General features: G+C 37.4%; 1 protein-coding gene across 6 annotated transcripts in view; it reads left to right on the top strand.

Annotated features, from left to right (window-relative positions):
- LOC308609628 (lysine-specific demethylase 6A-like) overlaps window positions 1-26,602 on the top strand; it is a 185,527-nt gene that overhangs the window by 37,178 nt on the left and 121,747 nt on the right. For all 6 annotated transcript variants that reach the window (XM_081223361.1, XM_081223360.1, XM_081223362.1 and 3 more), the window contains one exon: window positions 12,920-12,969. In XM_081223361.1, coding sequence (XP_081079487.1) covers window positions 12,920-12,969 — 50 coding nt within the window. The remainder of the gene's footprint in view (window positions 1-12,919; window positions 12,970-26,602) is intronic.

Below are 26,602 nucleotides of genomic sequence, written 5' to 3'. Positions count from 1 at the left end.
TCTCATTCATGTTGGTCACCTGTGAGTAATGTGTCCTTTTCTCTGGCTTTCAAGGTTTGTTTCTTCATCTTGAATTATTTTTCAGAAGCTTACTTAACGATGAATTTTTTGCACTTTGTTTTTTAAATCCTCCTTTGATTCACTCAGTTGAAACTTTAGGTTTTTGTTTTGTTTTGGCCAAATTTGGGATTTTTATTTTAGTCATATTTCATTGAATATTCTTTTAGTTTCACTCTCTCCTCTCCAGGAATGGTGATGGTGCATTTTATATTAATGTCTGACAAGTCTCTGAGACTCAGTAACTTTTTCTTTTCAATCTTTTTCTGTTTGTTGTACGTACTGGGTAAAATCTGTCGCTCTCTACTCAAGCTTTACTGATTCTTCTGTGATTGTATTTTCTATATAATATTTTCTTTTGGCTCTATTTATCTTCTGTTTTGGTGAGGTTTTCTACATTTGTCATGTTAAAATTTTAATGAGTAAATTTTTAAGATTTTGGTTTTTTTTATTGAAGTATAGTTATTTACAATTTTGTGTTAATTTCTCGTGTACAGCAAAGTGATCCAGTTATACATATACATACATTCTTTTTAAAAATATCCTTTTCCATTATAGTTTATCTTAGGATATTGAGCATAGTTCTCTGTCCTATCAAGATCTTGTCATTTATCCCTTCTATATGTAATAGCTTTCATCTGCTAGCCCCAGCCTCCAAAACCATCCCTCCCCCAGTCTCCTCTCCTTGGCAATCACAAGTCTCTTCTCTGTGTCTGTGAGTCTGTTTCTATTTCATAGGTAGTTTCATTTGTGTCATATTTTTAGATTCCACATGTAAGTGACATCATATGGTATTTGTCTTTCTCTTTCTGACTTCACTTAGTATGATAGTCTCTAGTTCCATCCATGTTACTGCAAATGGCATTTTGTTCTTTTTTTAGGGCTGAGTAATATTCCATTGTATATATGTACCACATCTTCTTTATCCATTCATCTATTTATGCACATTTAGGTTGTTTCCATGTCTTGGTTATTGTAAATAGTGCTTCAGTGAACATTGGGGTGCATGTATCATTCTGAATTAGAGTTTTGTCTGGATCTATGCCCAGGGGTATGATTGCTGGATCATATGGTAATTCTATTTTTAGTTTTCTGAGGAACCTCCATGCTGTTTGCCATAGTGGCTGCACCAATTTACATTCCCACCAACATTGTAGGCTGGTTCCAATTTCTCCACATCCTCTCCAGCATTTCTTATTTGCAGAGTTTTTAGTGATGGCCATTGTGACTGGTGTGAGGTGGTACCACATTGTTTTGATTTGCATTTCTCTAATAATTAGTGATGATGAGCATCTTTTCATGTGTCTGTTAGCCAAAAAGATTACTGTTAATTAAAGAATACCAGGAATCAGCTGAAAACCTTATGGGGGTTCCCTTGTAATTAACTCTTCATTTTTCTCTTGTTGCCTTTAGACTCTTTCTCTTTAGTTTTTGCCATTTTTATTATAATATATTGTTCTGTAGGTCTGTTTAGATTTATATTCTTTGTGGCCCCCTGTGCTTCCTGTACATGGATATATGTTTGCTTCTTTAGGTTTGTGACATTTTCAGGGATAATTTTTTTTTTTTTTTTTTTTGCGGTACACGGGCCTCTCACTGTTGTGGCCTCTCCCGTTGCGGAGCACAGGCTCTGGATGCGCAGGCTTAGCGGCCATGGCTCACAGGCCCAGCCGCTCTGCAGCGTGTGGGATCTTCCCGGACTGGGGCACGACCCTGTGTCCCCTGCATTGGCAGGCGGACTCTCAACCACTGCGCCACCAGGGAAGCCCCCCAGCGATAGTTTTTTGAAATACATTTTCAATTCTCTTTTTTCTTTCTTCCCCTTCTGGAATCTCTGTTATGCATAGTTTGGTACGTTTTATATTACTCCATAGGTCTCTTATATTGCTTTCTTTTTTTTTTTTTCTTCATTTGTTTTTCTATCTGCTGTCCTGATTGGGTGATTTCCATTATTCTGTCTTCCAGGTCACTTATTAATTCTTCTGCATTATACTTCCTGCTGTTACCTACCTTTAGCTCAGCTTTTGTCTCAGCAGATGAATTTTCTAATTTTTCTTGGTTCGTCTTTACAGTTTCAAGTTCCTTTTTACACTACTCTGCATTTCTGTCAATGACTTTTCTTAATTCTTTCAGTTTTTTTTACTATCTCCTTTTAGAAATCAATGTCTGTTTAGACTGAAGAGGTCTGTTTCATTGCTTCTTTCAGGGGAATTTTCTTGGTCTCTGTCTGTTCTGGCTGTTTCGTACCAGTTGCTGCATTCTCCTCTGAGGCTCTGAAGTCCCCTTCTGTCCTGGCTGATCTCCCCATGGGTGAGAAGGTTTCTCAGGGTGCAGGAACCTTTCCTCTTTCACAGCCCCCTTCCAGATGTGCAAGTTCTATCCCATTTCCCTTTTTTCGTCCTACCTGGTTACATGGAGATATTCTTGCACTTTCAGAAGTCTGAGGTTTTCTGTCAGGTGTTCAAGAGATTGTGTGAGAATCATTCCATGTGTAGATGTATTTTTTTTTAAGGATTTTTATTTATTATTTATTTATTTAATTTTTATTGGCTGCATCCTGTATTGTGGCATGCAGGATGTTTGTTGAAGCATGCAGGATCTTTTGTTGCAGAGTGTGAGCTTCTCTCTAGTTGTGGCATGTGGGTTTTCTCTTGTCTAGTGTGGTGCTCAGGCTCCAGGGTGTGTGGGCTCTGTAGTTGTGGCATGTAGGTTCAAGAGCACGTGGGCTCTGTAGTTTGTGGCATGAGGACTCTGGTTGAGGTGCACGGGGTCAGTAGTTGTGGCACAAGGGCTTAGTTGCCCTGTGGCATGTGGGATCTTCCCTTCCTGACCAGGGATCGAACCCACGTCTCCTGCATTGTAAGGCAGATTGTTTACCACTGGATCACCAGGTAAGTTCCTGTAGATGTATTTTTAATGTATTTGTGGGAGGAGGTGAGTTTCACATCCTCTACCCCACCACCTTGATCCATTTCCTTTAAGATCATTTTTCTTTATTCAGCTCATAATAAATTGGGCAGCATCTAGTTCCTTTAATCTAGCAGATGGAAAGGAGCTCTGCAGAGCTGTAGAAGGCATAAAGACATTTTATAGGTAGCAGGAGTCAGGAACAAAGAAGCTGTTATAGAAAAAAGGTGGATAAGATATTGCAAGGTTACTTTCCTTATAGAGGATGGTAATGAGGCAGAATACCTAACTAATGTTCAGGTGATTTTTTAAAAAAAATTAACTAACTAATTAATTTTTTTGGGTGTTCGTTGCTGCGTGTGGGCTTTCTCTAGGTGCGTCGAGTGGGGGCTACTCTTCATTGCAGTGCACGGGCTTCTCATTGCTGTGGCTTCTCCTGTTGCAGAGCTCGGGCTCTAGGTGCGCGGGCTTCAGTAGCTGTGGCACACGGGCTCATTATTTGTGGCTCGCAGGCTTAGTTGCGCTCTGGCATGTGGGATCATTGTATTCATTGTACTTTGTTGACCTTTTCTTGGGTGAACCTAGTAAAGGCCCCTGTAGCTGTATTTTTCTTTCAGGCCTGGAGTTCTTAAAAATTGTGTATTTCGTTTTTACTTCTGAACTTTCTTTGTGTACCGTTGTTTATTATTTCCAAGGTTTGTAGTCTTACTTATTAGGGAGGAGCAGGAAGAATAGAGTGTCTGCTCTCTTTTCCAAACAGAAAGTCTCTTGGGACATTTTCTGTTGTGGCTTTGAATTTGGGATTTATATTTGAGAATACTTTAATTTCTAGTTTATTGCATATTCATATGGGATGCCTTGTTTCTTTTAATCGCTAATCACATAATTTTCTTGTTCTGAAGACAAATTTTATGAAGCTAGGTGACATGAATTAACTTATTTAAAACATATGCTTTACATTTGTTAAAATTTAATTCAGCTACTTTTGAGTAATAGAAAGAAATTAGTTTTATATAAACTGATACCCTAAACATTTCAAAAGCGTCTTTTCCTTAGTATTAGGCTGGGCTTTATATAAAGCCAGTATATTGTACACGTAGAAACATTACTGGTAATATTTTCTTCTGTACAGTTTTACAGAATGTATTATCTCTTGGTAAAAAGAGGTTTCTATTGTAAAATATGTTTGGAATTAAGCGTTTATCTTATAATTATTGTATATACTCTCAATTCTCCCCATAGCAGTGAACCTGAATAATAGGACATCTTAGATTATTAGGGGTCCTAATGGAAACAATGAGGGTAAACCAGTGTTTCTTAAATTTATTAGCATACTCCCATAGAAGGATAATTCTTACCTGTAATTACAGTTTTCCCTTTGTAGGAGTTTCACTTCTGAGCCCCTAAAACAGTGCTTATCAAATTTCAGAGTGTATCAGAAACCTACAGTGTGTTAAAACACCAATTGATGGGATCCATCCCCAGATTTTCTGACTCACTGATATCTGAGATAGGGCCTGCCGATGTGGATTTCCTAGTAGAATTGGTAACTGAGTCATCTGGGATGGAGAACCCTTGTCCTAGAAGTTAAATTCTTAGCTTAACATTTTTTTCTTCTATAAATTTATTTATTTATTTTTATTTGTTTATTTTTGGCTGCACTGGGTCTCTGTTGCTGTGTGCAGGCTTTCTCTAGTTGCGGCGAGCAGGGACTACTCTTTGTTGCAGTGCGTGGGCTTCTCGTTGTGGTGTCTTCTCTTGTTGCGGAGCACGGGCTTTAGGCACATGGGCTTCAGTAGTTGCAGCACGTGGGCTCAGTTGCTGTGGCTCGCGGGCTCTAGAGCGCACGCTCAGTAGTTGTGGCACATGGGCCCAGTTGCTCTGCGGCACGTGGGATCTTCCCAGACGAGGGCTCGAACCCATGTCCCCTGCATTGGCAGGCGGATTCTTAACCACTGTGCCACCAGGGAATCCCTGTAGTTTAGCATTTACAGTGTATCTTTAACTCTTAATTTCTAAGCTTGATACTTTCTTTCCTTTAGGCCCTTAAAAATTCTGTAAATTTTGAACTTTTTTAAAATCAGAAAATTGATTATGTTACTTCAGCTTAGGTTATTTTTAGTAATGAATACTTATTGTCCATGCTTTGCTTTAATAATACTGTACTAGTTTTGTTATGGAGTGCGAACTTGTTCTACTTGCCACACAACAGGCCATTAAATTGGGAGATGAGCTTGTGGGGCAAGGGGTAATGACTTTATTCGGAAAGCCAGCAGACCGAGAAGATGGTAGACTAATGTCCTAGAGCAGGGGTCCCCAACCCCCGATCACTAGAGGGAGTGATGCTTCATCTGCCGTTCCCCATCCCTCACATTATTGCCTGACCCCCCCCCACCACCACCGCCCTGTCTGTGGAAAAACTGGCTTCTACGAAACTGGTCCCTGGTGCCAAAAAGGTTAGGCACCACTGTCCTAGAGAACCATCTTACCCCAGTCAGAATTCAGGCTTCTTTTATACTAAAAGGGGAAGGGAGTGGCTGTTTGCTGCATACTTTTTTGTATTGGAGTCCTTTGTTCTTATAGTTGTCCACTCAGGTCAGGTCATAATGTTCCTGTAAACCTCCAGCAAAAAATGTGTTATTCTCTGTTCTGCAACTTTTTATTTCTGTGTGAATGGAAAAGTGTTAATATTCTTAAAGGTCAGAGCCTTGAGAATAGGCTATCGTCTATATTTCAGGCTATGGGCCTGAATTAACTCAAAGCAAAAGCAATAGAATACAGAGATTAAAGTAAAAAACATCTAATATGGAGTCAGAATTGTTCTTTCCTATTACAGTTTTATGCAGTAGTATAGTATATACCTTTCTTTGTCATTTAAGTCTGTACTTAGTATGTTTCATGGTTATCTGCTATTGATAATTGTACTAAGAACAAAAATTTGTAAAGTTTAGCTAAGCAATATATTAGGGAAATTCAGTACTGACATTAATCTGTTGTCATAAAAAGGTATAAAATATGCTGGTGATGTTACTGACCATAGTTCTTGGACTTTATCAATAGAAATTGATAAGAGGCTAGAAGAGAAATTAAGGCAAAGTTTTATTGGGACTCAATGCTGCAGGAGTGGGGGAGCAGAAACAAGTTAGCAGGTTCCCTGGCTTACTCCCTAAGCGGGGGTGAGCTGGTCCCTTAAGTTGAGTGAGGGTAGGGGCGGATCCAGGGGTCAGGCAGAGGGGTGGCTTGGGTGGTCTGCCCACTCCCTTTGTTGGTGTTGTGTGCAGGAAATTGTGCACAGTACGTTTTTTTCTCCTGGCACCTTGTGGTAGGTGGTTTATGGTTTTTTTGTAACTTGTTCATAATTTGCCCCAACTATACATGTGCACAGTTATTTTTCGTCCCTTATTGTTGCTCAGGTAGAGGAGCAAGCGCTGCAGTAAAAGGTCCCAGTTCCCAGCCTGTCTCAGTGATATATACTTTGTTTATAATTGGGTTTTGGTGCCTGCAGTGGTTTTGAGTTCATATTCAGCTTTATATGCTTCACTGACTAGAACTGTTGAACACTGATTGATTATGTATGCCCACAAGCACAGAGAGATGTTCTTTCAGAAGGATAATTTTTAATAATTGTTTTGAATCATGTGTCAACTTGCTCATTAAATATTAGATACAAATATTTGGTCTGTATTTGATATTTCAGCTTGATTTGATTTTTATTTGCATTTTTCATTTATATTTTTACAAAAGAGTTAGTTGTGTCTTTTAGAATTACTTCTTTTTATTTATTTATTTTTAAATTTTTTTGTTTTGTTTTTGCGGTACGCGGTCCTCTCACTGTTGTGGCCTCTCCTATTGTGGAGCCCAGGCTCCGGAAGTGCAGGCTCAGCGGCCATGGCTCACGGGCTTAGCCGCTCCACGGCATATGGGATCTTCCCAGACCTGGGGCACGAACCCGTGTCCCCTGCATTGGCAGGTGGACTCTCAACCACTGCGCCACCAGGGAAGCCCTAGAATTACTTCTTTTTAAACCGTCATTTAGGGACTTACCTGGCAGTTGGGTGGTTAAGACTTTGCCTTTCAGTGCAGGGGGGCTGTGGGTTCAATTCCTGGTCTGGGAGCTAAGCTCCCATATGCCTTGGGGCCAAAAAAGCCAAAGCTGAAACAGAAGCAATATTGTAACCAATTCAATAAAGACTTAAAATAATTAATAAACTATCCTTTATTAAAAGTACCATGGGGGGCTTCCCTGGTGGCGCAGTGGTTGAGAGTCCGCTTGCCGATGCGGGGGACCTGGGTTCGTGCCCAGGTCCGGGAGGATCCCACGTGCCGCGGAGCGGCTGGGCCCGTGAGCCGTGGCCGCTGAGTCTGCGCGTCTGGAGCCTGTGCTCCGTCCGCAACGGGAGAGGCCACAACAGCGAGAGGCCCGTGTACAGCAAAAAAAAAAAAAAAAAAAAAAAAAAAAAAAAAAAAAAGTACCATGGCAGCATGAGTGATCTGTGTATTATTTAGCATTTTTCTCTTCCACCTAAGAAGTTTGGAGGCAGGTAGTACAGTTCTGATACGTTGACACCACAGAATTATCAGAGACCTGGGCTTTGTTTTCTATTAGGATGATTTTAGACAATGTGTTGAGTTTGAACTTTGTTAATTTAGCATGACACACTTGAGATTTCTTCACGTTATTGGGTGTATCAATATTTACGTTGTATTGCTGAACAATATTCTGTAGTCTGGATGTTTGACAGTTTGTGTACCCCAACAAGGATTGAAGGAAGTTTGGCAGTTGTGGAAAAAGTGCCTAAAATTTTTACATACCGTTTTTTGTATGAATTTAAGTTTTAATTTCACTTAGGAGTGAATTTCTGGGTCAGTGCATTGCTGGTAAGTTTATTATAACTTTACAACAAATTGCTTATGATTTCCCAAAGTAGCTGTTCCAAGTTTGCATTTACAATAGCAGTTTATGAGAATCACGGTTGCTCTTTATCTTTGTCAGAACTTGTTATTGTTAGTATGGTTCATTTCCATAATGATGGTGAACATCTTTTCCTGTGCTTATTTGCTGTCTTAGTCTGTGATGTTTTTCTTTTATTATTACACTTTTTGTTTTATATTTATTATTTATTTATTTATTATTGAGTTTTCAGAGTTATTTATATAGTATTGTGGGTACAGTTTGTTTGTCAGGTACTTGATTTTTGCTTTCTTAGAGCTAACAACCTCCTCTTAATTACTTAATATAAAAATGTTTCCATTGTTTTCAACAATAGTGTTAGTTTTTAACTTTTCTAACCTCTTTTCCATGTAAATTCAGTTATTTAGGGATAACCACTGAGTTCTGTGTTCTATAACATAGAACCTCTGCCTCATTTTTCCAGGGCTGGAGTGTGGGATAAGTGACCTTGTTCTTTTGGAATAATCCTCTGATATAGTAGCAGGTGTTAGACAGGTACCTTGCGTCTCCTGACATGGAGTCTCTCTCCATGTATGATATAGGTAAGGGCAATTAGAGAACATAGTTTTCTCTGCTGTTTGTGCATTAGAGCTTCTGTCCCATGAATGTGAGCTTGTAGAGCAAAGTAGCCCTAGCTGTCATTTGCACTTGCTTGGAATATATAGCTTCTGCAACACGTTGATGAGCTGGGGAAAGAAAGATTGACAGCCTGTCTCCTTAAGGGGAGATATATAAAGTTTAAAATGGGAACTTGGGCAAGAGGCAACTCCATGTGCAGATTTTCATAGTGACATAAAGTTTTCATCTCCTTTGGGTAAAAAGTATGATTGCTGGATCATATGGTAGGAGTATGTGTAAGTTTTGTGAAACCCCCAAACTGTTTTCCATTGGCTGTACCATTTTTGCTTTCCCTAGGAATGAATGAGAGTTTCTGTTCCACAGCCTCATCATTATTTGGTATGGTCAGTGTTTTTGATTTTGGCCTTTCTAAATAAGTATATAGCTTTAATTTACATTTCCCTGATGACATTATGTAAAACATCTTTTCATATGATTTTTTACCCTCTGTAGGTGTTCTTTGGCGGGGTGTTTGTTAAGTTCTCTGGTCCATTTTTTATCAGGCTGTTTTCCCATGGTTGAGTTTCAAGAGTTCTTTGTGTGTTTTTTAAATAAGATAAATTTATTGTTTCTCTGACCAAAGTGCATTGATTTTTAAATCTTCTTAAAGTGCTATAAAAAAATTCAAGAAAATAAAATACAAATGGGAAATTTAACCATTAGATTTCGTCTCCTTTGTACGAACCCTATGCTTAGTCTGGAAAACAAAGAAAATAACTTTGAAGTTAAACTAAAATGCTAACTAAAAAATTTGACCATAAATCTGAGTACATGCATTTCAAGGTTCCACTGCTAGGAATTTTGTTAAGATCAGTTTAATCATTAATAACACTATATAACAGAGCATAAGGAATACATGTCCAGGGTGTGATGTTTGCCCCTTACCCTCAGATTTATGTCAGAATAAAGGTGATAATTCTGCCAGGTCCCTGCAGTGCCCCATCCCAATCCCTGGAAGCAAAGACTGTGCCCTGTCACACAACTTTGTATAAGTTGTAGTAAAACAAAGCCTAACTTTTCTTACTTTTCTATCAGAAATGGTCAGTTATTTGATAAATAGTCAAACACTTACGGGAATTCATTTCATGAGTTTGTTTACCAACCACATTGTGCTGGAACTGACCCCAGGAAAAGTTCCTTTGGAATTTGGCCTACAACTTAATATGCTGGGAATTTAGAACCTGCAAGAGAAAAAGATGTGGGGTATCCCTAATCCAGGCATGTTGTAATTACTAAAGGGATAGACATACTAAAAGTTTTGGTCACAGAAGGCACGAACTATAAACTAGTAAAAGGGATATTCTTTTTGAGTAAAAAGAAAAACTAGCTAATGCCTTTTTTTGTTTTGTGAACACTGTAAGTAGAGTCAAATTTAGTGTCTACTCCTGTGACCCTCCCCCTCCGAAAAAAGATAAAGAAATTAATTTGTCTTATTATGTACTTTCCGGCCATTAATTGAGATGTAATTATACATCTCGATTACATTAATTGAGATGTAAAAAATGGGTTGTGATAGCAGCTATCAAAGCAGTATTTTCAAGCATTATTTAAAGGATGCTTTCAGGTTTAGAGTTAGCCTTCTTTGTCAAAAATCTTCACAGCTTCATCAAAAACTTCATCGACAGATTTAGAAGCATCTATTTTCTTGACTTTCCGCATTTCTTCATATACGTCAATAATTGGCTTTGTTAACTGAAGATACGTTTGAATTATCTTTTCTGAGCTCTTTGTGTTGTCATCATTCCTATCACTACTTGTCCCCTCTCAAGACATCATTCAATGCAGTTCTTATTATTACAGTCAAAAAACAAAAGAAAAGATACATTAGCCTTACTATCCATGTATCCATGGTCTGTTTTTTTTTTTAATAAACATTTTCTACAGTTTGAAAATATGCCTCAGTGTATTTTTTTGCTTTGGTCATTTTCCCTGCTTGGTGTTCTGTGAGCTTCCTGAATCTATGGTGTATTGTCTCACATTAATTCGGGGGAAATTCTCATTCCTTATTGTTCCAAATAATTCCTGTGCTCTCTTCCTTTTTCTTTTGATAGTATAGTATTTCTTTGTCTTTTGTTAGGATAGTAACACATTTGTTAAACCTTTGCTAGTTGTCACACAGCCTTGGATATTCTGTTCTTTTTTCCCCCAGTCTTCCCTTTTTAGGGGTTTTTGAGGATTCTTTTGATAAATCCTCTATCTCAGATACCGTTTCCTTAGCAGTATCTAATCTACTGTGACTCTCATAATTTTTGTTATAGTGTTTTTGATCTTTAGCATTTCTACTTGAAATTGTTGGCCTTCTATATCTCTGTTTACATTGTTTTTCCATTCTTGTATGCTCTCTACTTTATATATTACATATCCTTAGCATATTAGTTGTACGTGTTTTGAATTTCCTGATGTGATAGTTCCAACATCAGAGCCACATCTGTTTCTGATGCTTTGCTGTGCCCCTTGCTTCTCTCTCTCTCTCTTTTTATTTTGGTGTGCCTTGTAATTTTTTCTTGGTATCTCGACATGGTGTACCATGTCGAGTTAAAAAGAACTGCTGTAAATAAGCCTTTAGTAATGGGGTAGCAAGATGTTAGGGGAGGGAAAAATTTCTATAGTCTTATGATTAGGTCTCAGTCTTTTTTAGTTAGCCTATGCCTTTGCAAAGTGTCAGAATTTCTTGTTTTTCTACCTTCTAGGTTGGATAGGATGACTGGAATGGGCTGGAATTGAGTATTTTTCTTACTTTCCGCATTGTTACAACCAGAATGCTTTGAGGTATTTAACAATTGTTCCTTTTCCCATTCTTTAGCCAGAAGCTTGTGGAGCTTTTTCTCAGGTTAACATGTGGCAATATTAGTGGGCCCCTAGAAGAAAGTCTTGCAGTATTGTGGGACTCCTCCTTTACCTGGGAGCCCTGGATGTTTAAATCTCAGGCATGTCTGCAGTGAACTTTTGTACCCTGACACTTGTTTCTTGGTTGATTCTCTTGGTGAGTGTGTGCTTTGGTAATCTGTGCCTTCTTCTGTTAGCCTTGCTCCTTCACATTTTTTTGTAAGAACAAATATTTTAGTCAGTCAGTTTTCAGATGTATTGTATGCAGTAATTTTCATATATAGTAGTGTCTTTTAACCACACATTTGGTTATCTTGAAATTCTGATTATTATTATAATTTTATGATAATACTTGAAAAACAAGTTTTTCTCATTAAGTCTCATTTTCTCTAAACTCTAGTTATTTTCATGAAAGGATATTAGATAATGATTTTGGCTTTATTGAGAAAATGTCTAAAATTCATAAAAATGATTGTCAAAGATATGAAAATGCTCAGTGTTACAATACTTGTGTACAATCTGCTCTTCCTTTCATATACTGTAATATTCTTATTTTACTTTGACATGAAGGCAGTGTTCATTCCTAAGTGTATTTCATTCTAAACGTTGTCCCTTGGGAACTTTAACAAATATTTCAAAGACATTCTTATTCCTTTGGAATCATGATAGAGTTTCCTGCTGTTCTTAGTTTTAAAGAATGTCCCCACTAATTCTGATGTGCTTATCTTAGCGGTTCCCAACCTTTTTGACACCAGGGACCGGTTTCGTGGATTTTTCCACGGATGGCGGGTGGGATGGTGGGGTACCAATGGTCGGCGATGGTTCATGTGTTAATGTGAGCGATGGGCAGTGGCACGTGAAGCTTTGCTTGCTTGCCTGCGACTCAGACTCACCTCCTGTGGTACAGCCCAGTTCCTAACAGGCCAAGGACTGTACTAGTTTGCATCCCAGGGGTTGGGGAGCCCTGGCTTATGTGACTTCCTCTTTACCTTTTTACTTTATGTCCCTTATTTTTAGGCTGACAGGAACTTCTTTATGTGATTCCAGACTTTTTGTGCCTTTAGATGGATTAAGGAGTGTGGGAATAACCATTTTGGAATTGTATTGAAGCTAATAGCTGAAGATGATATTGATTATGTGGAAGGAAGCACCAGAAACAAGGGTTTGTTACAGCTCAGGTTTTATCTTTCTGGAAAGTGTTGGAGTTTGAGAAAATTCATTATAGTGTGTAAAAACATCCTTAGAACATTTTCATGACATTTGGTTGATGAGGGAGATCAATTGAATTAAAGTAAGTGCCAAGGTTTTACATTTTTGTAAGTGCAAGGATGAGATTTGATGATGGTTTATATACCTGGTCTACTGTAGGTTATTTATTTTTCCATTATAATTATTATTTCCGTAGGTGATTAACTTGGTAGGGCATAAACTTTAAATTGTTTGCTGTTTATATAACTGTTAGTGGAGAGGCAGGAATGATGGGCAGCTTGTATTAAAATCTGTGTTGTGGATTTTTAAATAGGACATTAATTGGACTAATAACTGTTTTCCCTTTTTCAGCATTATCTGCTTATCAGAGATACTACAGTTTACAGTCTGACTACTGGAAGGTTAGTGACCTTTGAATACTAATTTTGTTTTCTTATTTTGGGACAAATTGTATGAAATACTAATTCTAAGTAGGGAACATGGAAAGGGAGAGAAAGGTATTTTGTGCCAGCTGTTTTGTGTGAAGTATATTGTTCATAACTAGTATCTTTCTGACTAATTAAAAAGACATTCTAAGTGTGATACTTTAATAACAAAATCAAGTAAAAAAATCTGTTCCTTTTTTAAGTTTGTAGCTGGGAATAGATGAAGGATGCATAATGGTGATTTTAAAGATGGGTGAATCAGGCTAAAAGGCTATGGTTGGATCTCTGGGGAGAATGAAAGTCATCCATGTTAGAAAATCTGTCTAAGTAAGAATGGAGTATAAGGATAAATTATCCACTGTATTATCTTAATTTAAGCAGTAAAGTTAAACTAGCTAGCAGATTAATCTTGCAATGCATATGTGCTTTCTTTCAAGTATGATACAGATAGCTAAATAGATTGCTAAATAGATTGCTTTTCAAAACAAATTTATCTAATAGGATATAACCTATAATATCCATTTTATATGTAACTTCTATGATAATTAGTTATAGGTAGTGTTATGTTACCTGCAAAGAAATTTTAGGTTACCCAGGGAGTTTGAAAACCCATTTGTTGACCCCTAATGTAACTGAACGTGTTGCTGGCTTTTGTGAAGTACTTGGAGTGGAAAGAAACAGCTAAGTATGAAGGTTTATTTAATCCAGAAACATTCACATAAGTTTATTTAGATTTACTACTATTCTTTTTTGATAACAGTATTATAGAAGTATGATTCATTTACCATAGAGTACACCCATTTGAAGGGTACGATTTAATGATTTTTAATATATTCACAAAGTTTGTGTATCCTTTACCACCTTTGATTTTAGACTATTTAAAATATTTTTATCATAGAATAATGAGAACATGTATTCTGTCTCTCAGTCCCCCATGATCCCTTTCTTAAGAAAGTGTTCATTTACTTTGTGTTTCTATATGTCTGTCTAGTCTGGACTCTTTTTTTCACTTAGTGTTTTCAAGGTTTGTGTCTGCTGTAGCATGTATCAGTAGTAGTACTTCATTCCTTTTTAGAACTATAAATTACAATTTATGGATATTAGTTTTGTTTATTCCGTTGGTTGATGGACATTTGCTCTCTCTCCCCCTTGGCTATGAATCATGCTGCTCTGAGCATTTGTGTCCCTGTTTTTGTTTGAAGACATATTTTCATTCCTTTTGGAAGTATACCTCAGAGTTGAATTTGCTGTGCTGTTAAGTTTTTGATGATCTGTTAAACTAATTTCTAGAGTGATTCCACCATGTTACATTCTGACACTCATTGTAGGAAGACCCCATTTTCTCCATATTCTTGCCAACATTTGTTCTGTCTTTTCTAAATTCCACCATCATGTAACATGTTTTCTCACTTTAGTTTTCATTTTCATTGCCCTGATGACTAACAGTGTTTGAACATCTTGTTTGTTTGTTGGACATTGGTGTTTGTTTGTTTTGAGAAAAGTCTATTCAGATTCTTTGCCCCTTTTAAACTGAGTTGCAATATTATTTATATATCTAGTTGACTTGCTGATGTTTTCTTATTCTCTGCGTTGTCTATTTTTCATGTTTAATAGAGTTCTTTGAGGCACAAAAGTTTTGTTATGAATTCCCATATAGCTTTTTTTTTCTTTTGTTGCTTGTACTGTATATCCAGTACCAATTCAAGTCATAAAGATTTATCCACATTCTTCTTCTAAAGGTTTTGTAGTTTTAGCTCTAACTCTTAGGTTCTTGATCATTTCAAGATAATTTTTTTTGTGTGTGGTGTAAGGTAAGGTTTCAACTTTATTGTTTTGCATGTGGGTATGTAGTTGTCCTAGCAGTGATTGTTGAAAAGATAATTCTTTCCCCAACTGGATGATCTTGACATTGTTGTCACCAGTCTTTGCCACAAATCTGTTGGTTTATTTCTAGACTTTCTGTTCAAAGAAACAGAAAACAGTTTTTTTCTAAACTTTCTGTTCTGTTGATCTTTTATGCCTGTTTTTGTGTTGGTACCACACATTACAACCTATTTCTTTTAAACTACTTGTATCTTTGAATGTAAATTTTGTCTTGTGGATAACATATAGTTGAACCATATTTTATTATAAATAGAATTATTTTCATAATTTCACTTTACTTTTAATTTTTTTAAAAAATATTTATTTATTTATTTATTGGCTGTGTCAGGTCTTAGTTGTGGCATGCGGGATCTTTTGTTATGGTGTGTGGGCTTTTCTTTGGTTGTGGAACGTGGGCTCCAGAGCCTGTGGGCTCTGTAGTCACAGCACGTGGGCTCCCTAGTTGCGGCATGTGGGCTCCAGAGTGTGTGGGCTCAGTAGTTCCAGGATGCAGGCTTAGTTGCCCTGCAGAATGTGGGATCTTAGTTCCCCGACTAGGGATCGAACCTGTGTCCCCTGCATTGGGAAGCAGACTCCCAACCACTGGGTCATCAGGGACGTCCATCACTTGTTGACACTTATTTCTATTTTTTAAAGCATTTATTTATTTATTTTAGGCTGCATTGGGTCTTCGTTGCTGTGCATGTGCTTTCTCTAGTTGCGGCGAGCAGGGGCTACTCTCTCGTTGCAGTGTGCGGGCCTTCTGATTGCGGTGGCTTCTCTTGTTGTGGATCAGGGACTTTAGGCTTGCGAGCCTCAGTAGTTGAGGCTTACGGGCTCTAGACTGCAGGCTCAGTAGTTGTGGCGCATGGGCTTAGTTGTTCCACTGCATGTGGGATCTTCCTGGACCAGGGCTCGAACCCATGTCCCCTGGCATTGGCAGGTGGATTCTCTTAACTACTGCACTACCAGGGAAGCCCTCTTAGCTATCTTTTATCAAGTTGAAGTTTCTTTCTAATTTTATTCAGTTATGTTTTTTTAATCATGGAAAGGTGATGTGTTTGGTCAAATTTCTTTTTTGTGTCTATTGAGAATTTAATTCTTAGTTTGACTTACTGATTATTCAGGAATGTATTCTTTTTTTTTTTAAGATGTTGTTGGTAGGAGTTTATTAATTAATTAATTTATTTTTGCTGTGTTGGGTCTTCGTTTCTGTGCGAGGGCTTTCTCTAGTGTGGCAAGGAGGGTCCACTCTTCATCATGGCGCACGGGCCTCTCACTGTCGCGGCCTCTCTTGTTGCAGAGCACAGGCTCCAGACGCGCAGGCTCAGTAGTTGTGGCTCATGGGCCTAGTTGCTCCGTGACATGTGGGATCCTCCCAGACCAGGGCTTGAACCCGTGTCCCCTGCATTAGCAGGCAGATTCTCGACCACTGCGCCACCAGGGAAGCCCAGGAATGTATTCTTTAATTTCCACATTTTTTTCTGGTAATATTTTTTAAAATTTCATTTTGTTTTGTTCAAACAACATACTTCATATTATTTCAATTCATCTTTTACTCAGATTTATTTTGCAGCATAATATTTGTTCTATCTTGGAGAATGTTTAATGTGCATGAGAGGAATATATATATTCTGTTTTTATTTGAAGTATTCTCTAAATATTTGTTAAGTTTGGTGGGTTAAAGTTTTGTTTAAGCTATGTATTCCCTCTTTGTGTTCTTTCTCTCTGGTGGTTCCATCTATATTGAATATAAGATTAAGCCTCCAGTTGCTGATTAATTGCTTATTTTGGGGGTCATTTTTATAGGTTTTGTGTCTTATGTTTTGTTGGGTGCATGTATCAGAGCTGCTATGTATTTTTGATGGATAAATTATTTTATTTAAATTTTTCTTCCAACTTTATAGAGACATAATTGACCTGTGCATGTATCACTATTTGTTTAAGTTGTATATAGTGTGTTGATGTGATACGTTTATACACAAAGCATTTGAAACTGTAGCGTTAGCCAACATCTCCATGTCACATAATTATTTTTATTGTCCTGCTTTATTTCTACTAATGTTCTTTTGGTTTTGAAGAATTTTGTTTGGTAGTAGTATAGCCATTCCAGAATTTTTATTTATTTGTTTAATTTTATTTTTGGCTCTGAGTCTTAATTGCTGCACGTGGGATGTTCGTTGAGGCACACACGATCTTTTGTTGAGGCGCTCAGGCTCTTTGTTGCAGCGGGGGGCTTCTCTCTAGTTGTGGTGTGTGGATTTTTTCTTCTCTGGTTGTGGTGCGCAGGCTCCAGGGCGCGTGGGCTCTGTAGTTGTGGTGTGTGGGTTCCAAAGCGCATGGGCTCTGTAGTTTGCGGCACGCAGGCTCCCTAGGTGAGGTGCAGGAGCTCAGTAGTTATGGTGTGAGGGCTTAGTTGCCCCGTGGCATGTGGGATCTTCATTCCATGACCAGGGATTGAATCCGTGTCCCCTGCGTTGGAAGGCGGATTCTTTACCACTGGATCACCAGTGAAGTCCCCAGAATTTTTATAATCAGTGTTTTCATGATTCATTGCTTTTCATCTTTTTATTTACAGTCTGTGTTTTTCAATCTAAAGTATGTCTCCTGAAGACAGCATACAGTTGGATCTTTTAATTTTATCCAGTCTGATAATTTGTGCATTGATTATTTAATCCAATTTTGTCTAATGTTATTATTTAAATATTGTATATACATCTGCCATTGTACTTCTTTTGTATGTCTCTTTTTCTATTCTTGCTTTACTGCATGAAGCAGATTTTTAAAATTAATTTAATTTCTTCAGGTTTTTTCATTATATGTTTTTGAGTTATTTTCTTAATGGTTGCCCTAGTGCTTACCATGTAAATATCAAGTTATATGACTTTACTTTGATTTATACTAAACTAGTTCTTATGAGATATAGAAATGATACTCTTAATATGACATTATGTACTTGCGTTCTTTTATTTGTTGCACCTTCAACAGTTAACATTGTTACCTATGTGTGTATGAACTATGTAGTAGTATGTTGTTATAATATTAGTTTATGTAATTTGTTGAGGTTTAAGAAGAAAAGATTTCATGTTTGGCTTTTGTATTTTAGCCTCTTAAATTCCCATATCTGTGTGTCTTCATTTGTTCTTGTATATCTGCTTGACCATCTTGAGTCTTTTCTGTAGTCCATTATAGCTTTGTTCCCAGCTTAACTCATTTGTTCTATCATTAAGTTATATTACTATATATTAATTGGCATAATAATACAATTATATGGAGAGCTGGTTTTTAAATCAGTTAGAAGGAAGGAAAGAAAAGAAATACGTATGCAGTCTGCTGTGTCCCATACCTGTATAATTAGATGTTAAACTACCCTCCCCCTACCCCCGTTGTTTGGCTTTGAAAAGCTGACATGGACACTTGTTCTAAGCCTAAAGAACTTCACTAGAATTTGTTGTAATATTTATTGTATGGCGGGTGTGTTTGAAGTGGATTCTTTCTCTCTCTTTTATAATCTACAAATATTTAGCTTTCATAGTTGAAAACTCTGCTAGGATAGAAGATTCTTGGTTGGCAGTTTGTTTTCTTTGAGCACTTTGATTACTCTAGCCCACTGCCTTTCACCATCATAGTATCTGAGGAGAAATCAGCTTAATCTGATTGGTTTTCTGTTTTGTTTTGTAACAGAGTTTTTTTCTCTTGCTGCTTTCAGAATTTTCTCCTTGTGTTTGATCTTCAACATTTTCTACTGTGATCTGTTTCTGAATGTCTTTTCGTTTATTCTACTTGAGTTTAGTTGTGCTTACTGATTTACAGATAAAGTTTTTTCTGAAATTTGGGAAGTTTTTAGCTGTTTACTATTGAAATACTTTTTTTTGGTCTTTTCTCTTTTCTGGCATTCCTACATACGTTGGTACACTTAATGGAAAGCGCATAGCACAGGCTCTTTCCCCAGCCACATCTGTCATTGTCCAACAGGCACATGACAGAATTTTAATGGAGGCAGAGACAAAGTGTTGCATGGGATCAGCACCATGGGCTTTTACTCACCAATGCCAGTACCCAGTCTGTCAGCAACAGACAATAACGTTCAATTCCTGATATGGCATCATTTCCTAAGGTGTTCGTGTAGCTTCTCAGTGCCAGGTTGATGACAGTGGACTGCTTCCATCATGAAAGAGTCAGTATTTTATCGACACTGGAATAGAAATTTGCTGGCATACCAATTTGCCTTCCCTGCAGACAGACAGTGCTTTTGTCAAAACTGACATCCCTGGATTTACAGAATGCCTTATCTAATATTGTGGTAATCTACATAGAATTGCTTCAGAGTAAGGAACTAACTTCACAGGAAAAGAAATACAGTAATGGACTCCCATGTTATGAAATTCATTGACGTTAACCATGTTCCCCATTATCCTGAAACAGCAGCTGGCTTGATAGAGAAGTGAAAGGGCCTTTTGAAGACTCAGTTACAGTGCAAGTTATGTGGCACCAAGAGATTTATAATGCTCTGAATTGGTGGTGTTTTTCTAATAGCTAGCATTCATGGGTCCAGCAATCAAGACAGTGGAATTGGGAGTGGCACCCACTATTACCCTGGTTATCCAATAGCAGCATTTTTGCTTTTTGTACTCACAACTTCATGCTAGAATGACTGAGAGGTGTTTGTTCCAGAGGAAGGAATTCTTCCACAAGGAGACAAAAATAATGATTCCCTTGAAGGGGACACTAAGATTATTAAATAGCCTTTTTTCATTTCATTTTTATGCCTGTGACTCATCAGGCAAGCAAGGGAGTTGCCTTGCTGGTGTTTTTGTAGTTGTTGTTTGTTAGTTTTTCAAAGGAGGATAAGAAAGTAGAAAAACATTGTTTTTCAGTACTGTTGCAGTTGGGGAAATGATATTCAACGTAGAACCGGGGTCAGTTCTGAATACAGCCTGAGCAACTAGGAATTTATTGCCAAGGAGCCCTGTAAGGGTCAGCCTTTGGAAAATTACTAAAAGAAATAACAAGGCAGTTTGTGCTAAGCCATCCTCATCAAGGTGAGTAGCGGAGGATGAGGAACCACGATTAGATACTGTGTGTTTCACATACAGAGGATGAGGCACTTTTGCCAAACCCACTTAATGTCGTTCTTGCAATTTTAGAAGGAAATGTGCAGATGTGCTTAGGAACAGGTTCAGGAATCTGACCTATAGTTTGGTTGTTAGTTCCCACTATTGTTTAAAGGAGTGAAGAGACATTTTTCTTTCTTAGAACAATGTTAGTTCATTTCTTGTTCTATAGCCTTTTGTACATTTAGGACCAACTGAATAGTCTGTTGAGTAATGATAATAGAAGTTCAGGGATAGGCAGCAAGCATTTAAGGAGGGGCAAATTTATGTGAAAATAACAGAAAAACAAAGAATAAATGTTAAAAACCCAATTTCTGATTCCAGAGGACAGTTTTTCAAGATTTGTAGTTGATGGGCTCAAAGCATCAGTAGATGGTAGAGTGTGGACAACAGGGGCAATACATAGAATTACTGGTTTGAGTTGTGATGACAAACTTTATGAGAGGACCAGTCAGTAGTAGGCATGAAGTTTGTTCATTAATGATCTGTTATGGTAATATTCTTGAAGTTTATAGCATCAGCTTTCAGGGCTCTGGGTAAAAGGCTGTTTCAGTTCGTAATTTTTACAAGTCAGAATGGAGAAAATTTGGAAGCACCAATTTAGAGAGGTGTAAATTGGAGGAATTCAATATTTGTCAAGGACTGGTAAATATGCAAGACTGAATCCAAAGGTTACATTATAGTTTTCTATTGTAAACATATTTTTTTTCACCATCTATTTTATCAGAGAATCAAGGTCAGAATAATTTGTTTACAGAATTAGTAGTTTCATTAAATTTTGCTTGATTATTTTTTTTTATAAACAACAGACTTTTTTTTTTTTTTGCGGTACGTGGGCCTCTCACCGTTGTGGCCTCTCCCATTGCGGAGCACAGGCTCCAGACGTGCAGGCTCAGCGGCCATGGCTCATGGGCCCAGCCGCTCCGCGGCATGTGGGATCTTCCTGGACCGGGACATGAACCTGTGTCCCCTGCATTGGGGATACTGTGCCACCAGGGAAGCTCCACACATTTATTTTTTAAAAATAAATTTATTAAAAAAATAAATTTATTTATTTATTTTTGGCTTTGCCTCCTTATTAACATAGAGGTGGCAAGAATAGTAACTGGTCACACATGTCTTTTCTTCTTGGAACTTTTCATAAGAAATTTCAGACTAGACTTTTAAAAGCCTCTTATGTCTAGGGAGTCAAGCCAGGAACTCACCACTACATTTTGCCTGCAATGTAGAGGTTTGGTTGAATTCCCTTGTCTTGTGTTCCTGAAATATCCTAAGGTTCATGGGCCTACCAGGAAGTGACCTTCCTTACTTCTCTGATAAGGTATGGAACTCTATTAGGCAGCTTCAGGCCAGTTTTTCCAACTGTAGCTTTGTAAGCAGTGGCTCCTTAGTTCCTTCAAGCTCTTGGATCATATGTGATTCAGTGCACATACCATTCTCAGACATTCTAGTCAGAGCCTTGGTGTTATAATCAGTGTTTCCAGTAGAGTCCTTTACAAGGAAAAGAGATTCGTTTTGAATTTATACAAATAATTATATTCTCATTAAAAATAAGAATACTCAGTTTTCAAATTGTAGAAGAGCAGGTAGGGAGAAAAAGTAACTATTGTATCTTTGTTCACAAAGAATTACTTTACAAGTTTACTTAATTATACATAGATTAAGAGAAAAAGATTTTCTTAAATCTTGAATACAAACATTAAAACACCAACAGTGTTTCAAATAAATTAATCAGAAATTATAATGGTCTTAATCAATTTATTCAAAGCCATGAAATTAATTCTTGTTCTGCTTTTTCTTGGGTTAGCAGTTTTATGACTCCATTATCTTCTTCCTTACTTTTGGAAATACACTTGAGACATGGTCTCAAACTTACTCCTGGATGCTACCACAAAGCATTCCTGCCTCTAGCTGATTATAAACACTTTCTAAGAAGAATTAAAGTGAAATAATAACTGTGACTTAAAGTTCTGATTAGAGTTCATTTGATAAGGAAAGTTATTTCTATGCATATGTCTTAATAACTGGAAAACGAGGGCATCGGCCAAATTCTGGAATGATTCATGGAATACCCGTATAACAATCCTTCCAGTGCACCTGACAGTACACTTTCCTTGGAAGAAGTAACAGTCATTTGTGCAACTATATAGCGATTCATTTGCTGTGTCCAGTGGTTTGACTAGATGGTCAGGGACGTGGAAGGAGGATGGTTGAAAATTGTTCTGAAGAAAATTTGGGGAAAAGCTATTTGTACCTCTCTGAATGAGGGAAAAATCATAAAGGTATTTGTGTTACATGTGAAATACTTGCCAGAAGGTCACATCAGCTGAGGATCATTTTAATAATCAAGTGGATATAATGACTGGTTATGTGAATAACAGTCAGCCTCTTTTCCTGGCCAACCCTGTCATCACCCAGAGGGCTAATGAATAATGTGGACACAGTGGCAACCATAGAGGCTTTGCACGGTCTCAGCAACATGGATTTCATTCACCAAGGCTGTTCTGTGTATGGCCACCACTGAGTGTCCTGTTTGTGAGCAGCAGAGATCAGCACTGAGTTCCGCGTATGGCACCATTTTCTGGAAAGATCAGCAAGCTATCTGATGATAAATTGATTACATTGGAAAGAACAGCACTTTGTTATTAGTGGAATAGACATGTAACATTGTATAAATTTATGGTGTACAACATAATTTAAAAAAATATATTATTTGGCTGCGTTGGGTCTTAGTTGTGGCACATGGGACCTTCATTGTGGCATGTGGCATATTTAGTTGCAGCATTGGGGGATCTTTTTGTTGTTGTTGTTGCAGCACGTGGGATCTTTATTTGTGGCATTAGAATTCTTAGCTGGGGCATGTGGGATCTAGTTCCCTGAGCAGGGATGGAACCCCTACCCCCTGCATTGAGAGCGTGGAGTCTTAGACACTGGACCATGAGGGAAGTCCCCCAACATAATGATTTGATATATTTCACATATACATATATATACACATACATGTCTGTGTTTACCTTATATAGCTACAGTTTTTTTCTGTGAGAAGTTTTAACATCTAATTTCTCAGTGACATTCAAATATATACTACAGAATTGTTGATTATAGGAATTACATACCTAGAATTTACTTACTTTATTATTGGAAGTTTGTATCTTTTTACTGCCTTCACGTACTTTCCCTCTCCTTTGGCAAACACCCACCTGTTTGTTCTGTTTCTGTGAGCTTGTTTAAAAAAATTCCACTTGTAAGTGAGGTCATGCAATATGTGTTTTTCTCTGTGTGAATTGTTTCACCTAACATAATGACTTCAAGATCCATCCATGTTGTAGCAAATTGGAAAGTTTTCTTCTTCTTTTTTTTTAATAACCTTTAAAAAATTATTTTATTTGTTTACTTTTGGCTGTGTGGGGTCTTTGTTGCTGTACGTGGGCTTTCTCTGGTTGTGGCGAGCAGGGGCTACTCTTCCTTGCGGTGGGCGGGCTTCTCATTGCCATGGCTTCTCTTGTTGTGGAACATGGGCTCTAGGCTCGTGAGGGCTCAGTAGTTGTGGCATGCGGGCTCAGTAGTTGTGGCACACGGGCTTAGTTGCTCCACGGCATGTGGGATCTTCCTGGATCAGGGCTCAAACCCGTGTCTCCTGCATTGGCATCCGGATTCTTATTCACTGCGCCACCAAGGAAGTCCAGTTTTCTTCTTTTTTTATGGCTGAATAGTATTCGATTGTGTGTGTCTGTGTGTATGTATCACATTCTTTTCATCTGTCCATGGACACTTAGGTTATTTCCATATCTTGGTTGTTGTAAATAATGGTATAATGAAAACTTGGGTAGCAGATATTTTCTCGGGTAATCATTTTGTTTCCTTTGACTGTGTACCCAGAAGTGGAATTGTTGGTCATGGTGTAGTTGTATTTAAAATTTTGAGGATCTTCCATGCTGTTTACCATAGTGATTATACATCCCCAGCAACAGTGTACAAGAGTGCCCTTTTATCTATATCCTTACTAGTACTTATCTCTTCGTTTTTTTTTTTTTAAACAATAGTTATTTTCCCAGGTTTGAGGTGATATCTCACTGTGGTTTTGATTTGCATTTCCCTGATGAGTAGTGATGTTGAACACCTTTTCATGTACCTGTTTGTCATTTGACTATCTTCTTCTGAAATTGGAGTATTTGGGGATTTTTGCTGTTGAGTTATATGAGTTCCTTGTATATTTTGTATATTAGCCTCTTATCACGTGTGGTTTGCAAAAATTTTCTTCCACTTCCTTTTCATTTTGTTGATCATTTCTGTTATGGAGAGGCTTTTTGTTTGTTTGTTTGATGTAGTCTTATTTCTTTATTTTTTGTTGCTTGTGCCTTAGGTATCATACCCAAAAAAGCATTGCCAAGACAGCTGTCTTGGAGTTTTTCCCCTGTGTTTTCATCTAGGAGTCTCATGGTTTCAGATCTTTGTTTTAATCTTTAATCTGTTCCTTTGTTTTTGTGAATGGTGTAGGATAGTGTTCTAGTGTTCATTGTTTTGTGTGTAAATTCTAATTTACTTAGGACCACTTATTAAAAAGTTATGTTTTTTCTCCATTGAGGATTCATGGCTCCCTTGTCAAATTATATTACCTGACCATATATGCATGGGTTTATTTCTGGGCTGTTAACTGTTTCATGAGTCTATGTATCTGTTTTATGCCAGTACCATGTTCATTGATTACTGTAGTTTTGTAATATAGATTGAAATCAGGAAAGTTGGTATCTCCAGCTTTGTTCTTCTATTTTTGGATAGTGTTGGTGATTCAGGGTCTTTTGTGGTTTCATATGAATTTTATGATTGATTCTATTAATGTAAAAAAATGCCACTTGAATCTTGATAAGGATTGAAAGGAATCTGTAGAAGATTTGGGTAGTGTGGACATTTTAACATATTCTTTGTATGAAAATGGATATCTTTCCTTTAATTTGTGTCTTTTTCAGTTTCTTTCATGAAATTTGTATGTTTTCAGAATATAGATTTTTCAGCTCGTTGGTTAAATTTATTCTTAAGTTTTTAAATTGTCTTTGATACTATTATGAATGTAGTTGTTTTCTTTAACAGCTAATTGTTTAGGTATAAAACAACTGAAATCTGCAGTTGATCTTGTGTGCTGCATCTTTACTGAATTCATTAATTTTTTTCTTTCTTTTGGTGGAGTTTTTTTAGGACTTCCTATGTATAAGATCAAGTCATTTGCAAACAGGGAGTATTTTATATTTTCCTTTCTGATTTGCATCCTTTTTTTTTTCTTACTTGAATATTCTAGGTAGGATTTTCAGTACTTGAGTTGAATAGACGCTTTTCCTAATCTTAGAGGAGAAGCTTTCAACATTTCGCTGTTGAGTATGATGTTAGGTCTTGTTATGCCATATATGGCCTTTATTACGTTGACGTATGTTCCCTCTGTATCCAGTTTTTGAGTTTTCATCATGAGTGGATGTTGAATTTTGTCAAATTATATTTCTGCATCAGCTTAGTTGATCATATGATTTTATTCTTTGCTTCTATGAATGTGGTATGTCACATTTATTGATTTGCATATGTTGAATCAGCATCGCATCCCACAGTCAAATCCCACTTGAGCATGGTGTATAATTCTTTTAATGTGTTGTTGAAATCAGTTTGCTGATACCTTGTTCAGAATTTTGTATTTATATTCAACCATGGATTTTAGTCTATAGTTTCCTTTTACTGGTAGTAGCCTCTGGCTTTGGTATCAGGGTTATTCATAAAATCAGATTGGAAGTATTTTTTCATCTTCAGGTTTTTGGAAGAGTTTGAGAAGAGTTGGTATTAATTTAAATCTTTGGTTGACTTCACTAATGGAGGAGTCTGTTTCTGGGTTTTCTGTCTTGGCATATTTTTTTATTACCAATTAAATTTCCATACTTATTATTGGTCTATTCAGATTTTTAATGTGTTCCTGGTTCAGTCTTGGAAGATTGTATTTATCTGTGCTCTAATCTTCATTATTCTCATTCTTCTCCTAACTTTGGACTGAGGTTGTTGATATTTTTCTGTTTCCTTAAAGGGTGAAATAAGTTGTTTGAGATTCTTCTTTCATCTCAATGTGAGACTTCTTTATTAACTATAAATTTATGTCTTAGAACTACTTTTCCAGTGTCAAGTTTTTTATATGTTGTATGTGTGTTTTTGTTGTCTCAAGATCCTTTTAAGTTTCTCTTTTAAAAAAATTTTTATTTTATATTTTATTTTTATATTTTTTTGGTTGCATCGGGTCGTAGTTGAGGCATGCAGGATCTTTTGTTGCAGGGCGTGGGCTTCTCTCTAGTTGTGGCGCCCGGGGCTGCAGGGCACGTGGGCTCTGTAGTTGTGGTGCATGGGTTCCAGAGTGCGTGGGCTCTGTAGTTTGCAGCACGCAGGCTCTCTGGTGGAGGTGTGCGAGCTCAGTAGTTGTGGTGCATGGGCTTAGTTGACCTGTGGTATGTGGGATCTTAGTTACCCTAGCAGGGATCAAACCCACGTCCCCTGCATTGTAAGGCGGATTCTTTACCACTGGACCACCAGGGAAGTCCCTAAATTTATCGTTTAATTTCTTCTTTGAGTCATTGGTTGTTTTGGAGTGTGGTGTTTAGTTTCCATGC

Source organism: Mesoplodon bidens (genome assembly GCF_964165515.1).
Source record: "Mesoplodon bidens genome assembly, chromosome: Y".
Lineage (NCBI taxonomy): Eukaryota > Metazoa > Chordata > Mammalia > Artiodactyla > Ziphiidae > Mesoplodon > Mesoplodon bidens.
This window is presented reverse-complemented; position numbering and strand designations above follow the sequence as displayed.